General features: G+C 36.0%; 4 protein-coding genes across 7 annotated transcripts; 2 read left to right on the top strand and 2 right to left on the bottom strand.

Annotated features, from left to right (window-relative positions):
* The first annotated feature begins 131 nt into the window (after window positions 1-131).
* On the top strand, window positions 132-4,069 carry LOC107425009 (uncharacterized). The gene is made up of 4 exons (XM_060818873.1): window positions 132-196; window positions 2,025-2,124; window positions 2,966-3,014; window positions 3,554-4,069. The coding sequence occupies exons 1-4, from the start codon at window positions 132-134 to the stop codon at window positions 3,742-3,744; spliced, it is 405 nt and encodes a 134-aa protein (XP_060674856.1). The 3' UTR covers window positions 3,745-4,069.
* A 1,554-nt stretch (window positions 4,070-5,623) lies between these two features.
* On the bottom strand, window positions 5,624-7,718 carry LOC107425037 (protein PHLOEM PROTEIN 2-LIKE A10). The gene is made up of 2 exons (XM_016034966.4): window positions 7,559-7,718; window positions 5,624-7,417 (listed from the first exon to the last, which is right to left on the bottom strand). The coding sequence occupies exon 2, from the start codon at window positions 7,105-7,107 to the stop codon at window positions 5,812-5,814; it is 1,296 nt and encodes a 431-aa protein (XP_015890452.3). The 5' UTR covers window positions 7,108-7,417; window positions 7,559-7,718; the 3' UTR covers window positions 5,624-5,811.
* Window positions 7,719-8,209: 491 nt separating this feature from the next.
* LOC107425015 (ACT domain-containing protein ACR1) lies at window positions 8,210-13,148 on the top strand. 4 transcript variants are annotated; one of them, XM_060819051.1, is made up of 8 exons: window positions 8,210-8,228; window positions 10,093-10,219; window positions 10,322-10,367; window positions 11,011-11,125; window positions 11,436-11,503; window positions 11,631-12,284; window positions 12,405-12,509; window positions 12,617-13,148. In XM_060819051.1, the coding sequence occupies exons 2-8, from the start codon at window positions 10,149-10,151 to the stop codon at window positions 13,028-13,030; spliced, it is 1,473 nt and encodes a 490-aa protein (XP_060675034.1). In that variant the 5' UTR covers window positions 8,210-8,228; window positions 10,093-10,148; the 3' UTR covers window positions 13,031-13,148. The 4 variants fall into 4 exon arrangements, with proteins under 4 accessions (XP_060675034.1, XP_015890428.3, XP_060675035.1 ...); XM_016034942.4 differs by lacking the exon at window positions 8,210-8,228 and adding an exon at window positions 9,209-9,474; XM_060819052.1 differs by lacking the exon at window positions 8,210-8,228 and adding an exon at window positions 9,220-9,474 and having other exon boundaries at window positions 10,298-10,367.
* Window positions 13,149-13,753: 605 nt separating this feature from the next.
* Window positions 13,754-17,145, bottom strand: LOC107425033 (uncharacterized). Its single transcript, XM_016034960.4, has 3 exons — window positions 16,333-17,145; window positions 15,756-15,943; window positions 13,754-14,691 (listed from the first exon to the last, which is right to left on the bottom strand). The coding sequence occupies exons 1-3, from the start codon at window positions 16,955-16,957 to the stop codon at window positions 13,993-13,995; spliced, it is 1,512 nt and encodes a 503-aa protein (XP_015890446.3). The 5' UTR covers window positions 16,958-17,145; the 3' UTR covers window positions 13,754-13,992.
* Window positions 17,146-17,322: the final 177 nt, after the last annotated feature.

The following is a 17,322-nucleotide window of genomic DNA, read 5'->3' as shown; positions in this document are numbered from 1 at the left end:
AATAAAAATAAAAAAATACGTGGAGATCTAGTATAATCAGGATGACTTGTTTATTATAATAAAGCTGTATATATATATATATATATATATTCCATATGCTTGGATTAAGGTCAATTGTTTAGCCATTTATAATGTCTGGTGCCCTTGTCAGATATCAAGCTTTTTCACACTGCAGCATCTTAGCCTCACCTATCAAGTTAGTGCATTAATTAACTTTCTTTAGTATGTATATATATTCATAAAAGAAAAAAGTAAATTTTTTTTATGAAAGGAAAGAAAGAGTATATATGTTAACATGCGTTGGCAACCCTTATTCAAGATGCTGTGTATATAATATATATATATATGTTTATAGAGTGTGTGTGTGTATTTATATAAATATATATCAACTTACAGATGATAAATGCAAGAAAGCACCGCGTTTTGACATTTTTGATTGATTTTAGTCACGAAATATCTCTGACAATCTCATTTCTTTGAATTCTTTGCCGTGTTTTTTATTCTTTTAACTTTAATTTTTTTCTCTTTGTAAATTCTTTGGTCTTCGAATCTTTAAAATGTACAAATTGGTCAGCTCATGTGCAAATGAGATCTTCGCTTTTCGAATTAATCTTGAAAAAGTTGACCAGTGAAAGGATTGAAATTGAAATTGAAATTGAAATTGGAATAGCCTTCGGAATTAAAATTTTTGAAACCCTCAAACTTAGCTATGGTTTAATTTTTATACGTCAGAAAAAAAAAAAAAATTGTTCATACAAATCCTTTTAATAGGAGGAAACATAATTAAGATTTACCCATCACTTTTATTGTTCGAATTTTCATTCCACATCTTTGAAAAAGATAGCCTAGAGACATATGAAAAATTCTGAATTCAAATCATTTCTAAAGAGAACCAAAGAAAAAAGTCTATGATAGTATTTTTCTTTTTATACCCAAATTAAATAAAAAAAGATCATTAATTGTCAAATGTCCAATACAAAGTTTTGTCAATCCAGATTTAAATGTCTTGCAAATAGTCAAGGAGAAATCCAAAACCAACTGGGAGGTAAAGAACTATTCAAATGAGTGGCAATCCAGTCTGCTCACATATTTACTAATGTTGGGATGGCTTGTACTTTGCACACACTCTTTTTTGTTACTCCTAAATCCTAATATCAAAGATTAGAGTCGCAACCTCTAATCTTCATTGCTTAACCTCTGATTAAGGCTTTCATCTCTTGAAACAGTATCAACTATTGAAAGATTATTACCAAAAAAAACTATTGAAACATTGTCTGATTCCATTATTACAGAGATGAAAGCTTTTCCAGACATTATTCTCAGCAGATTTGATGCTTTCCATTCTTGTAAAATGTTCAATAAGAAGGATTTTAGATTTCAATAGATTTGGTAAATTGACAGTTTATAAAATTATCTTTCAAAAATAATATAAAATTCTTTTTAAATTAACAAATAGTTATTTATTGGTAAATTGATCTATCCACTAATAAATAACCCTTTAATGAATAACTTTGTATAGTCGTCTATATATATATATATATATATATATTTACTTATAGATGTTTTACTTTACCTAATAAATTAATAAATTGTACTATACATTTCAGAACATTTAAAATTCATTAGAAATGTAGTCTCAATTCACTTTAAAATTATTGGAAATTTGGCCTTTTGCTTTTAATATTTTTAACATTTTCTGTCACCTCTTGTTCATGGATGACGACAAGACCATGACATGCCTTAACTAATAATAATCAATTGATAATGGGTTGTTCAAATTAAATAATAAAAAAGTAATCTTTGGAAAATATATATATATATATATTCAATAGTAAAAGTTAAAATAATAAATAACTTTATAAAATTTGTGTACGCGAGTAACCTGGGTGTATAAAGAGTCAAACTCAGAAGGTGGGCCTCAAATTATTGGGCTTCACCGCTTTAGCCCAAATCCTTCTGTCCAAATAATAGCCGTGTATTTATTACTATTATTATTATTTATTATATTATCAGTCCTAAAAAAGTCGATTTTTTTTTTTTTTTTTGGACATACGTAGCGAGGAGCTTGAAGATGTTCGGTCGAAAGAGATTCCTCTCGTTTCCTCTGGTGATTGGAGCCGTCGTGTAAGTTTCCCTTTATTTTGGTTCAGTATAAATTTTGATAAGACGAACTCTAAGCTGATAAATTTATAGCATCGGTTAGCTGGATAATAGTGTATATAATGCAAGGCATATAGATTGGATTTTTTTTTACCCTTTACCCTTAATTTTGTTTCTCAGGTGCTAACAGAATACTTAGGCTTAGTCCACCAACTAACTTCTCGATCACCTATTCTATTTTTATATTTTCAGCAACTGTGTTTTTCTATTATTATTTATTTCATTTACTTTTTTTTTTTTTTTTTTTTTTTTTGGGGGGGGGGTTTTAAATTTCCTTCTGTTTGAATTTTGTTTTGCCATGGTTCGAGTCCTGCTCTGATGGGAAGGTTATTTTTTTATTCTTGCCCTTCAATTTGATAAATGTGATGGTATATTAGAATCTTCCCTCTAAGAGGGATCTTGTATTACTTGCTGGAGAAAATAAAATTTTAAAATTTTAAAAGTAGTGGATATGGGGTGGATGACTTGAGGCACTGAAACCATAATTAGTCTGAGTTACTGTTATCTTTTAAGCCATAGTTTAATTTAGAATATACAGTATGGGGAAGCCTCTTCCTTGTTCTTCTTAGAACCTTGAAAGTAATTAAACTTTTTTTCAATTTTTTTAATGTTGATGAAAATGATGAAAATTTAGTTTTTTTTTCCATTTCTGGTAATATTAGTATTGACTCCCCTCTAGTTTAACTTCATTGTTGAGATAATTCTCACCAAATAAAGGTTTATCATTCTTTTACAATTCAATCTTGATCACCCTTCTTTGCCATTGTGTTCTGACTTCTGAGTTCTTGAATGGGGAATCACATAGTGTAAGTTCTGGGGAGATCTGAAAGTATGCTGGCGCCTAAAATGCTCTGGTATGCAATATTGGCTGTGCTTTTTAATTTGCCTTCTGCTTAAGATAGACTCTTTAAGTTTTTCATTTGGTTCAGGGGTTTTCCACCACCATGAATTGCCATATTGTCTTGTATTGTATCCTTCAACATGCATACATATCATAGCGTTATCTCCGGTGCATTTATCCTTAATTGAGCATCCATTCCGCTCACACACACAATCACAAATCATCTCATCGATTTATAGCTTAGTTGGTCAAACCACATTCCCTGCTTCAGTTTTTGATGTGCCATAGGGAGCAATACTAAGTAGTTTTCCAATTTTTGGCATAGATTTTCAGGTTAGAGATACTGTCTCGTATTTTGTGTATCCTGTGAAATGTAATGCCAGGTCAATCCAAGGCCTTACTGTACTGTTTCTATGTCTCAACTACTCGTTCTGTTAGATTATGGACATCAATAAAGCTAGTACAATTAGTTTAGTCTGCTCAATTTTAAACTTTACAGAGTTCTTGATCTGATTATTTATGAACTTTCAATGATGATTAATTGGCTTTCAGGATTGGAGTTGTTTCGGGCAAAGCAATATTTGGTCCCCCACTTGATGAGTACTGGAAGAAAAAGCTTCAGGAAGAGGCTGCTAAGGAGACTGATGCGAGCTCAACTTAGCATTTATCTTGTTGAATTTCCTCAAATTTGCTTGCTTCTTGAAGGTGTCAGAGCAGGGCTATTACTAATTCATTTACTTTGAAGCTCTTGAGAAAGATGGACATATGCGAAAACAAATGCATTTGATGCTTGGAGTCTTCCACTAATCACATAAACTGTCTTGGTTGAAGAAATTACTTCCAACTCCTCCATTGCAGAGCTGTCCAAGTTACAATTTCATAATAAATTCTTTCTTTGTAATGCATGTAGAAATTAGAATTAAAGCTGACAGTACATGCCATGTTCACCGCTGTTAATTTGGTGGCAGGATTTTAATTGAATTTGAGATTACTAACATCTCATGACAATTATATTTGATTATCAAAAAGCACAAACATTTATATTTACAAACCAGGCATTAATTATCATTTCAGTTGAATCTATATCATGCACCCTTTTATTCTCATCTTTTGTACTCCATAATAAGTCTGCTTGGTGACCCCATGTTCTCACTTTGCAACCATATGCAGGAAAACAAGTTTAACTAGGTCTTGAGTTACAAGTTAAATTACAGTTGTGGTCACAAGTCTCTAGTTTTGAGAAGGTAAAATTGCAAATAGTGAGTAACTGTGCATTACAGTTCTACAGCCGGACTTTGGAATTTATTTTATTTTATGTTATTACTATCATTATGTTTTTGGGTATAGATTGAGAACCAATGGCCCAAGTGGAAATTGAATCTCTTAACACTGAAATCGGTTTATAACTTAGAAGACAGGCAGCTGAAGAAACAGAAATGGGAATAATCCATGGATTCGAAAGGCCCCAAAAAGAAAGAAACTAATCCAATGACCAAAAAAATCCAAAAAGCTGCCAATACATGGAAAAACGGATTAGAAAAAAAGCCCCGAAATAAGGAAAACCCACCCCCACTCCAAACAAAGCCAAAACTGAAAAAGCAGCAGTAGCCGTGTACGTTGCAAAAACTATCCAAGATAGCTGATGTCCCAACACCTTTCTGAAAAGTGGAAATCTTCTACGGATTAGAACTTAGAAGCAAATCTCTCCACATAGGATTTCTGTTACTTCTTCCAACATGAGAAGCAAATTTACATGCAGCAACCACCTTAAAGTGCGAGCTGCCAAAAATCTAACACTCAACAGCTATGTTCCATAGCCAGAACTTGGTTTCCAAAAGACATAAGAAATATAATGAAGAAATAGTATCAACCTACAGTGGTAAAGATTTTATTTACGTTCAAAAGAAATATCCATTATGATTTACATAAAAATCTAACACTCAACAGCAATGTTCCATAGCCAGAACTTGATTTCCAAAAGACATAAGAAATATAATGAAGAAATAGTATCAACCTACAGTGGTAAAGATTTTATTTACGTTCAAAAGAAATATCCATTATGATTTACATAAAAATCTAACACTCAACAGCAATGTTCCATAGCCAGAACTTGATTTCCAAAAGACATAAGAAATATAATGAAGAAAAAGTATCAACCTACAGTGGTAAAGATGGTTTTATTTACATTCAAAAGAATATCCATCATATGATTTACATATATACTTACATTTATAATATAATGTCCATCTAACAAATTCACTGAAAAAAGCCGGAATCGTTCAAAAGCTTCTGATTGTTTGCTAAGATGAAAGTACCAGGAATGAAGACAAGTTGAGCTATGAGAAATCTCTCCGCTACCAGATAAAGAACCAGAACCTCCATCCGTTACGTCTTCAAACATCGACAAAGTATTTATCAGCAACATGCACTTTCATTTGCTCAACTCATTATAATAGCAAAATGTTGCTATTTGAACTGCAGCATTTTTACTAACGATTCTTCAAGTATATTGTCCATGGATCTGGCTATAACGGCTAAGCCTACACCCTTGTGCCATTGCCAAAGAACAAATCTTTCTGATGAACACCATATGGCCAACAACAATTCATCAATGCAAAGAAATGGCAAAAGCTTTCAATTTCATAGATTGAGAAACATTTCATTTAAGGTTTTAAATTCTAACAGAATTTGGTGATTTGAACAATTATATACAATGAGATCAGCCAAATATGGACTCCCAAAGAAGTGGTAAGCAAACAATTTAGGGTGTCTAAACCATGGGACTACTAAATTAGAATACACTGAACAAGTTAAGCAGGCACCAACACCCATGCACCACCTAATATATGCAAACACAGAGACAGACATATAGCAGCTACAACAGAGGACTTCGCAGCAGCATATCTCACAATCTCAAGGCCCTTGTCAACAACAGCCTCATGAACAATATTACAGAATCTTTTCACACCCTCATATAGTTTCTCCACCAAAAACTCTAGGAACGACCTAACCGTTTCGAATGTAACCCTTCCTGTGACATCAAGCACTAACCGCCTATTGCTTGGCACAGCCAAAGTTGAGGACACTTTACTAACCCACCCACTTTCATTCTTCTCTTCGCAGTCGTTCGTTGCTTCCGATCCGGTAGACGGCTCTTCATACCTCAAGTCCTCCATTTCAGTTTGGTTTGGGCCATCCGTAATGACCAAATAAGAATTAGAATTCACATTCGAAGGGCTTTCATTTGATGTTGGACCTGTTAATACTTGGTGGGATGTTTTGACAAGAGTTTCGACGGCATTATTACATATCGATACCATCATGTCCCTCACTTTCATTTCGTGCTTGGGGTTAGTCAACCCAGAGAAGAGCTCATCATAGGTGTTTATATCCATAGTCTTGTCTAGATAAACAGCAACTGCTGTGCTCACAAACAATTGGATGCAATTACCAATCAGTTCTCTGCACTTATCAGCACAGACCACATTAACCCAATCCGGAACACCATTCATTTCTGAATCAATTTGGTCTGTTTTTGATGAATGGTTAGAGGTTGATCCCCCACTTGATAGCCCATCTGAATAGAAAGCCAAAACCAAGTTCTTAGCAAAGCTTCCAACTACAACAGAAGCAAAACCAGACCCTGCTGTAGTCAAGAGCTTGTCCATAACCCGGTCTGCAAAGCTCGAATTGGTGGTAGAACTTTCATTTCTACCATCACTCCTCGTCTCTGATTGATGACCCCGCAACATTCCCGAGGTTACGGCTTGTGTGACCCTGATCAATGACTCCGAGAACTCATCCGACCTTGTGATTTTCGAAATCTGTCTCAAACTAGTTGGAATTTGGTCGGAGTCAGACTGCAGAAACTCCTTCAAATCTTTGGAAACAATCCCAATTGACTCCGCAGAGTCTGAGGCTGCTTCGGCTATAGAAATTAAAACGCCCAACAAGTTGAAAATTCTTTTTCTTTTCCGAGCTACGGAAGGCAAGTGATAAACCTTATAGAAACCGTAACCAGTGAAGCCCAAAGCGGCCAGAGCAAACACCCAATTCTTTCTTTTCCGGGCAAAATCAATGCCCTCTTTAACCAATTGTAGGTCCATATAAAAAAAAAAAAAAAAGAAGTAAAATTTCAATGACCCAGATGCGATTTTGATTGAAACTTCAAACTCTGCTTGGATACAGAGAATATTGACCAATCCCAACGTCCCTTTGGGAGGTCAATCCCACCAGTAAGAGACGAGGAATTTGTCTCAAACCCACGTAGTTTTAAGAACACATTAAAAGGAGCAAGCAAAAAAAAGAAAGAGAGAGAGAGAGAGAGAAGATGGACCTATGAGGGATTTAACAGACGGGTATGACGCAAAAAGGCCGTTGCAGAATTGCAAAAAGGGTGTGCGTGCACTTCTGGTTCTGGATGGGAAAAAAGAGAAAAAAAAGAATTGAGAACGAATACCAACGAACCCCAACTTGAATTCAAAGCTCAACCACTGCCATAGGTTTTATTTTAATGCAATTCGCCGAAAAAAAAAAAGCTTATTTTAATGCAATTACCAGATTTTTGGCACAGCTTGAATATTGGCCACGTGACCCCCATCGGAAGTGAAAGCGATGCGACCTCCAACCATTTTGAGTTTTCGTTTGGTTTCATATATGGTCTAATTCTATTTTGATTTTGGTCAAAATACATTTTTGCAAAACGACTGGATAGGGGTTGTTGGGGGGTTTATTAAATATGTCATAAAAATGTTGTCGAAAATGGAATGGTTGCGAAAAAATGTGTTTTAGAAAGCAAGTTGGATAATGTTATCAAAATCTGATCGCATGGTTGTGAATTGAACACTTGATTCAGCTCGACTACCCAATACACCTGCAGGTTCGTCCCAATAACCCACTCGGATCCAAACCCTACTCCAAAAAAGTCCTAAACATTAGCCGAGCCCATCCCAGCAAGCCCAGCCCAAATGACACGAACAAGTCTACCCTACAAATTTTGGACTTGTCCTTGAATTGGCCTAAGTCACTCCGCTATCATCTAATCTATATCCGATTGACTTTGATCACTTCGATCTTATCATTTTTGAAGATTTTATATAAAGAAATCACTACAAGTAAAACCTTCTCCAAATACCAATAGGATAAAAGTTTACTCCATCGAGAAAAGATTATCCGTGGAAAATTGAGCGGGAAAGTTTCACCAATCTCTCTCAACAAAACGTATAAGGTATGTAGTTTAATTTACGGGGAAAATAAGGCAAATTGATATATGCTATAATCTGCAATGACATTTGGCACAGAAAATTTACAAAGCATCAAATTAATTAATAACTAATTCTTGTTTTCTAATTTGGATGGTTTATAGTATCCAGTTTTCTAAGTCTGAATTGAAAAACCCTTTTTTTATTTTTTTATTTTTATTTTTATAATTCGTTTGTTTGCATGCTTAGTGTAAATATTAATATTGGATGAGTAACCGTAAAACCGGGTCAAAGGTTCTGATCAATTATATATTGCGTCTCCACTTAATACTTCTTGTATGTCAAACATAATAGAAGATAATCACAACAACTAGGATGAACATGCAAATTGAGAGAAATACTCATCCTTGTCTTTATATTCTTTGGGTTCATGAACCCAAAATAATAATACTAATAAACAAAAAAATAAAGTATAAAAAATTTGTGGTGCATTTAGAATTGGCCCATAGAAATCCAATTGGGCTAAATACTAGTGCAAGAACCCCACGACTGGCCCATAGACTCACCCTCACTGGACTTGAAAACAAAGTGCTGACAAAGTAAAAGAGTCCAATTCCAAATAGGATTACCACGTCTTAATTCCTAAAAACTCTCTACTGCCAAAACCAAAAACCAAAGCGGTGTGATCCCGAAACAGATTCTCAGCCGTACATTTTTAAAAAAAATTTATTTTCCCCGTTTATAATACACGTGTTCATAACAGTGAAAACGGAGCCGCCACTTATCTTCCCCAGCACCACCATCTACATAACAACCTTCCCCCACGTGGCAACCGACTTTTGTACGTGGCAAATCGTCAATGAAAGTTACAGTCCCCTTGGTAAAACCAATTAAACCCCGTGCAAACACGTTGTCTTCGTCTATTCCGTGAAGAAAAAACCAACCCTTGCAACAGTGGGCCCAAAAAAAAAACAATAATTTTGACTCTTTTTTGAACACCAATCGGGCCCAGTAAATTGGAATTTGGGTTTTTATATTTTCACTCTTTCTTGGTTATATAGATTCCCATCTGTTTCGGTTCTCAATGCCGTACGTATTATAATGTACACCCTTTTCTTCTTCTTCTTCTTCTTCTTGTTGTTCTACCCCATGACAAACAATGTTTTCTAAAACATATATGTATAAGTAGAGATTTGAGCTCTCTTTCCTTCCGTAATCTTGTTTCAGGTCTGTGAATTTCGCTCATTCTCTAAAGCTCAACTCTCTACGAAGGTATTCAGTTTGATGGGTTTCCCTTTTTTATTTTAAAGAATTTCAGATTCCATAAAATGTTGGGATCTTGGTGGATTCTGGGATTCAGAGAAGGACATTGATGATAATTCTGGCTTTCGATCTGGGTTTGACTTGAATAAAAAATATAATTTATATAGATATATTTTTTTCTTTGATTGATTTCATATTTATCATTCCACCTAGGCCGTCCTTTTACTTTCTTTATACGAAGGATCAATATAGTTACGTTCTATTTTTTTTTCTTTTTTTCCATTTTTCTTTTTCTCTTATCTAATAAATTGCTAAAAGATATTTCGGGTCAAACAATCATTTTGAAAACAGTACTTCTTTTCTGTCTTTATAATGCTTAAGTTTCAAGGCAAATCATTGTTGTTAATCACACTTTGACAGATAGATTACAATTGAGATGGAACATATAAATTTCCACAACAAAATGATAGGTTTTTATATTTTAATGTGTAGTAATCCTCAAGATAGACGCGCCCGCCAATGATCCCCTCTATACGCAATTTAATTTTGATTTTTTTGTTTTACGCGTATCTTAGTCCCCATGTGTTTGAATCTATGTTCTCAAAAGACCATTATATATATGTACAGGGTTTCAGCCATGTTTTTTCATTGTAACGAAGCATATTTAGAGCTCTACTAAGAAGATGGAGATCATTTACCAGCCTTATATTGATCCTGAATACGAAACCCTCATTGAAAGAATCTATCCTCCCAGGTATATTTGTTGCTCTTGGCTTGTTCTTATTACATGCTAGAATTTCTCCTCCAAAATCAATGGCTCACACTTGGCTAGTTGGTTTTGATTTTGGATTTGCAGGGTTTGTATAGATAACGATACATGCCAAGATTGCACCATTATAAAGGTTGGATCTTTTATCCTTTTATGCTTTTTTTTATTTATTTTTTATTTTTTATTGGTCTGTGAAAGATTTCTAATGAGATACCATGAAAGTCCTTAGTATTTGGAAAACAATAGCAAAAACCAATTTAAATTCAATTCAATTTAACGTTCACAAACCCCAGTTCCAGAGTTTGCTCAGAAATAAATTATGACAGAGACAAAAAGGAAGCTGGGTGGGTTTGTGATCTTGACCAGCCGAGCACGACCGAACCATTAGAAACTTTTCTCTTTTTTGTGCCTACAAAAAATGCATGTGTAAACAGTTTGATGTAAGGTGTTTTGTCACCAACATGTCTCACTGTCCTCTTCTCCACTAAAAACAAACAAAAAACAATGAAAGAAAGACACTCGTCATTTTCCAGAATCCACCTAGCTGTTTTCCTTTTTGGAAATGCCGTAGACTCGTAGCCACTTGTACATAAAACCGTGAAAATTAGTTCATTTTATTTTATTTTTCTTTTTTATGATTTTTCATTGTTTTGTGATCAAAATCTAAACCGTTTCATTAAAGATAGAAAATGACGCATGAGAGGAAAAACCATTTTACGATATATATGTATATATATTTTGTTTAATTATCTGTTTTTCCAATATTTGACACGCAGGTTGACAGTGCAAACAAGCATGGGATTTTGCTAGAGATGGTCCAGGTCTTGACGGATCTTGACCTTGTTATTTCAAAATCATATATCTCATCAGACGGTGGATGGTTCATGGACGGTCAGTAACTCCTTCCCCCAGCTTTATCATCACTCTTACATCACTTACACATGGTATCTGTATCTCCATTTATTGTTCACCTTCCAGTTTAATCATACATACATATATATATATATATATATATATATATATAAGCACATATTACCAATTTACACCTAGATGATGACCATATATATATATATATATATATTCATTTATATAAAAAGCTCAGCAATGCGATGAGCTATGTATGAGTCACCCACGATTACTTATTTACTGGTTGGTGGTATGTTGCTGATTCATGTGTGGGTCTCTTTTTGTTGCACTGCAGTGTTCCATGTGACTGACCAACGCGGCGACAAACTCACTGACGAAAGCCTCATTCTTTATATTCAACAGGTATCTTTCGTTCTCTCTTTTAACATATTATTATTATTAATTATTATCCTACTAATTTTTGTTTAAGAGCTTTTAATTCTAGTTCTTTTATTTTTTCTAATAATAATAAATAATTAATAAATTGTAGGTACTTTGCGTGAGCAGGAGGGGTAGGAATGGGATAGCAAAGGAAGTGAAAGCATCGTTAGGGAGAGAAAGGCCTGGTCAAACAGACACCGCCTTAGAGATGACCGGAACGGACCGACCGGGCCTACTTTCCGAGATTTGCGCTGTTCTCGTTGAGCTGCGTTGTAACATTACGGCCATCGTGGCCTGGACCCACAATACCCGAGCGGCCTGCATTGTTTACGTTGAAGATGGGCTTGAAGGTGGTCCCATTATGGACCCTATACGATTGGGCCACGTTCAGGAGCAGCTGGAGAACGTGCTCGAGGCCCATCATGGGAAGGAAGAGAAGAGGAGCGTAAAGTTGACGGCACCGGCGGTGGGAAGGACTCACACGGAGCGCCGGCTTCACCAGCTGATGTATTCGGACGGTGATTACGAACGCTGCCGTGGGTGTGATGGAGGAGGAGGAGGAGGTGGTGGGGCCGCACATAAGAAGGGATGCGATGGGACCCACGTGATGATAGAAAGTTGTGAGGAGAGGGGGTATTCGGTTGTGAACGTGAGGAGTAGGGACAGGCCGAAGCTGCTGTTTGACACGGTGTGCGCTCTCACTGATTTGCAGTACGTGGTGTTCCATGCTGCGGTTGCTTCCAGGGGAAAGTTGGCTAATCAGGTGCAATATTGCTTATTAATTTCGTACAAAAAATGAGAAACATAAATATTGTTAATTTGAATTGATCATTATATTGTAAGATGGTGTTGAATAATTATGTTTGAAATTTGGATGCGACAGGAATATTTTATACGGCACAAAGATGGGTGCACATTGGATACGGAAAACGAAAGGCACAAGCTTAGTCTTTGCTTAATTGCTGCAATAGAACGAAGGATCTCACATGTACGTCTTCTTCTTAATTAGTTGTGTTTAGATACATAAATAAATATTGTTGTTGAATTTGTTTAATTTGTTTAATTAATTGGTTTTCCATTTGCATGGTGACACAGGGAGTGAGGTTGGACCTCCACTCCAAAAACCGAATAGGATTGGTATCGGATATCACTCGGGTGTTTCGTGAGAACGGATTATCCATATCGAGAATTGAGGTCGCAACTCAAGGGGATAAAGCATATGGATCATTCTATGTTACAGATGCATCAGGGCTTAATGCAAGTCCAACAACAGTGGAGTTGGTGACCAGAGAGATAGGGGAATCCATAATTGCGGTTCATAAATCACCAAGCAGGGTTCCTCATGATCATGGTTCTTCCTCCAGGACAGCTCCGAAAACCAACAGCGCTAGGGTACAACAACAACAACAACAACAACGAGAAGAAGATAGGCCAAGATTCTCTATAGGGAGCTTGCTTTGGTCTCAGCTTGGGCGATTTTCTAGCAATTTCGGACCCGTAAGATCATGAATTTGGCCGGTTGACTCTTGGCTGCTCTGCTTTTAATGTTGTAGCATTGACTACCTAGTGTAAATAATTAAAATTTGTACATCATGGCTCCATTAGTCTTACTCTTTCATTTTCTCCATTGTACAGATTGATTAGCTCCTACTCAAACCTCTCTTTCATTCCTTCAACAAAATTCAAAATAATGTCTCTTCCATACGAATGAAAAATTGATCTAAGATGAACCATACAACCAAAATAGATGGGCAATAAACTAAACGTTGTATATATGCCTCACTTAACTATATTTATGCATGTATATACATATATATATATATATATATATTATATTCTCTTACCAAAAAATTATATGCATATATATTCTAGTGTCCATCAAGAAGTTGGCACTGCCATACCATCACCAGCACTAGCGTAAATTAAAGAGCCACTTGGTTGAACGCGATTTGCGAAACAGTGAAAGAGCAATATGATTAGCTGACATACTAAATAAAAAGCAAACTTTTGATTCCCTATGTATTAGTTTCTTATTACTAGTTTTTGTCAATACTTAGATTTCTCTCCAGATATAGATAGCTAGGGCATCAAATCTTACTGAAAATTGTTCCTGCCCTTTAGTCTCTTTACCATTATCCTTTCGGTCATTGATAGATTTTCTCACAAATGCTTCCCAGAGGAAGTAAAGCAACTAAAAACTTTCACTAGCAATGACCCAATAACAATCCATCATCACAATAACATAAGTTAACCAAATTAAATAAAAACATCGAAATTATTGATGATGCCGTATTCACTATACTTAAAATACATTCTTTGTAAGCAAATAATCATCCAAGTCATCCAGTATATGGCTTTATGTACAAACATACAGTTCCCAAAGTCTGATTTAAGACTAAAGAAACCATTCACAGGATATTCACAGCAAGAGATGAATGATAACGCCATAAGTACAGATTTTTATGAACTTGTCACATAACATCAATGTCATCAACATCAAGCCAGTCGTTAGCTTCCTTAGTCTCAGTGTTGGGCGGACTTACCTGCTCAGATCCAACATGTCTGATCTCGATAGTGTTGATTTCCTTGTCTGAATCAGCAGAGCTTCTGCTTAGCTGAACCCAATCCCGTGACTCTTTTGCTGAAGAATCAGAGCCAGATGTCGCTTTCTTATAACTTGAGGGCACCTCTCCATCATCTTCTTCAAGGTCACTAAAAGATACATCCTCATCATTCTCTATAGGGATAGACGTTCCACTGACACCAACCATCTCAGAAGTATCCTCTTTCAACCAATCATCAGCATCATCCTCAAATTTCTCATCATATGTTTTTGAGGAAGAACCAGACAGTGTCTCCTTATACTTTTTCTGATTCAATGGCTCTTCCTCAACAACAGGCTTGTCGATAACTTTAATCTCAGTACTTTGGACAGGGTGCTTCTCAGTCACAACATCACCAGCCTCAGGGGTTGGATCAGATGCAGTCTTAGATGTTTCAAGAGGCAATATGTCAGCTTGAGCACCAGATGGCACAGAAAGATGTTGTTCTGTTGGTGAATCAGCAGTTCCTTTTGACCGAATGGAGCCACTTTCAGAAGAAGCCGAGTCTGGCTTTCCCTTGGCTCTGTGCTGTAACTCCTGAGTCAACATTGATCTAGCTTCCACTATCTGCAGACATAAACTTAAATCAAGAATAGGAGGCTAGCAAAGTAATTACTTAAAGCAAAAGTAAAAGCTAGGAATTTAAAGGAAAATAGAAAAACAATAAACAATCCCACTAGGGTGGAAAAACAGCTTTCTGCTCCTTATGCACATGAAAGAGAGCCAATTACGTTAACCCTAATTGCTAACAATAACTTTCTTTCACTAAGCAACGTTATTCCATGTACAACAGTACAAGCACATTGACATCCATTGTCGTCGAGATGGATTATCAATTGCACAACTAAAAATATTTAATAAAATAATATAGCCATCATATAATGAATTGGCATTTAGCCTCCACGCTATCTATTCATAGCGTTCCTCCCATGCTCCCCAGGTCCAAAATAATTATTCCATTGTTCAAACTTTTTCCTCCCCATATTAACCATCAGGAAGACTGATCCAAATGCCAGTGTCAAGCAAACATCTCACACATTCAAGCTTCAAAATGGTAGTTATTGACTAAGAGGCTTGATAAAACTAAATAATTTCATCAAGCCTTCAACAAGTTACTATCTTAAAACTAACTAATCTGGACTCAGAATGTCTAAATGCTTTTAATTATATCTGTTTTACCCATGAAAAGATGGTAAAAGCAAAACCCAATAACATTTAGCAATGAAAGTTCATTTTATACCCAAACTCTCTATAGATCTTTTAGATTTAAATATAACCTGAACATTCAAGATTCACTTATTTTAAAGTTTGAAGTATCCATGTTTTCAAAAAAGTATACTGAAGAATTTCCCTTGCTTTAATTATTGGTTAGAAGTACACATATAAAGACGATTTCACTTGGCGCATGCTCCAGAACAATAACTGTGTCATGCACTATCATAAAGAAACTAAATATAGTTAAAAAAAAAATATAACACCAATGTTAAGAAATGTTAAGAATAGACAACTTCTTCACATTATTAGTTAGCTTAGCCCAAAGTGAACCATAATGAAGCACAATGAAGGAAAACAAGAGAATTAATAAAAATAATAAAGAACTGCAAGGGCAGTGCTACATAGAAACAACTTACTTGGGGTGTCGACAAAAGTTCAGCATCTTGTTTATTAAGTCTAGGATGCAGTAGCACAAAGTAAATCTTCCAAAAGTAACTCTCACTCATATGACCAGGGCAAAGTTCAATCCTTAAGGCAGCTAATCTTGGTGTAAGATGTTCAACAGCAAGAGCATGCTCTTGTTGGGCATCAGACAATTCAAAATCTGAAACAGAAAACTCACAGATGTCAGTCAATAAGACTATATATTAAACAGGTTGAAAGTGCTTCATGAACAGGGTAACAGTATATTTTTGTCTAATTGAAAACTTAATTCAATGACTGCAGAAAAAAAGTTAAAATTATGATAGAATTCCAGACAATGCAAGATACTCCAATAATTCAAATAGCAAAATGGAAACTCAACAGGCGAGAAAAGTTGGATTGCAGGAGCAGATTGCCGACTGGCCACATCATAACAACACAATGAATAGAATTACATGGAATTTGAATTGATATCTAATTAAGTGGAACCACACCTATTCATCATACTAAAGCACATTACATGGAATTCGAAAGAAGAAAGAAAAATTAGCGATTGAGAAACGAACATACCATCTGACCCATCGTCATCAGGCAGAGGAAAATCAAGCCAAGTCTCTGGATGCATAGCGATGTTTCTGGCGAAAGCGAGCACTTCATCGGTCACTCCAACCGCACCTCTTGCCCGTAAATCATCCTCCTCCGACCCAAACTGAAGGAAATTCGAAGCGATCTTAGTGAACTCCGATACCGCCATGTTATTGGACAGCTTAGAAATCCCGCTCTTGAATCTCCCTCCGATCTCGGCGAAATCGCTGCGGATTCCGGCGATGACATCCTCTTCGGAGATCTTAGGATCGGACTCCTCTTCTTCGGTCTCCGACCGATCGGACGGCTTAGGATGGCTGGAATCGGAGATCTGAGTGGAATGAGGAGAAGTGGAATCGGGCGGAGGGGCGAGGAAGGTAGCAACGCCCCAGAACTGACGGGATAGGGTTTTGGTGAGCTCTGAGAGATCGTCTTTGACGCCACGCGCCGTCGGGGTTGAAGATGCCGAGGACGATGAATCGGCGTCGGGATTCAATTTCGACGGTGATTTTGGGGCGGTGGCATTGTTATCGTTGAAAGCGACGACTTCGTTTTCATCGTCGTCGTCGAGTTTGAGAGAGTTCGCGATCGATCTCGCTAACCATGACATTGTTGTGGATCCACAACTTCCAAAGCAAAGCTCTTTAAATCCGAGAGCGAATTCTTCGTCTTTCAGGGTCGAAGACTCGAGGTTCTTATCAGGTACAATAGTTCCCAATACGGTATCGTGTTGACGAAGTTGAGTATTTTTCAGTGATACCCGATATTCCCCGAAAGTCTTGCCGCTTTTTTTTTTTTTTTTTTTTTTTTTTTTTTAATGTTATGAATTATCCAAAATACCAAAAGAAGGGGTAAGAAAATAATTGAGTATTAGAATTACTCATAAATAATAATAATAATAATAATAATGGAGTATTGAATGGCGAAAAAATTCAAGCAAATTTTATTAAAATCAATTTTATATACTTTGCTTTT

This window comes from Ziziphus jujuba, chromosome 7 (genome assembly GCF_031755915.1).
Source record: "Ziziphus jujuba cultivar Dongzao chromosome 7, ASM3175591v1".
Classification (NCBI taxonomy): Eukaryota; Viridiplantae; Streptophyta; class Magnoliopsida; order Rosales; family Rhamnaceae; genus Ziziphus; species Ziziphus jujuba.
The sequence above is the reverse complement of the archived record's forward strand: the minus strand, read 5'-3'. Positions and strand labels throughout refer to the sequence as shown.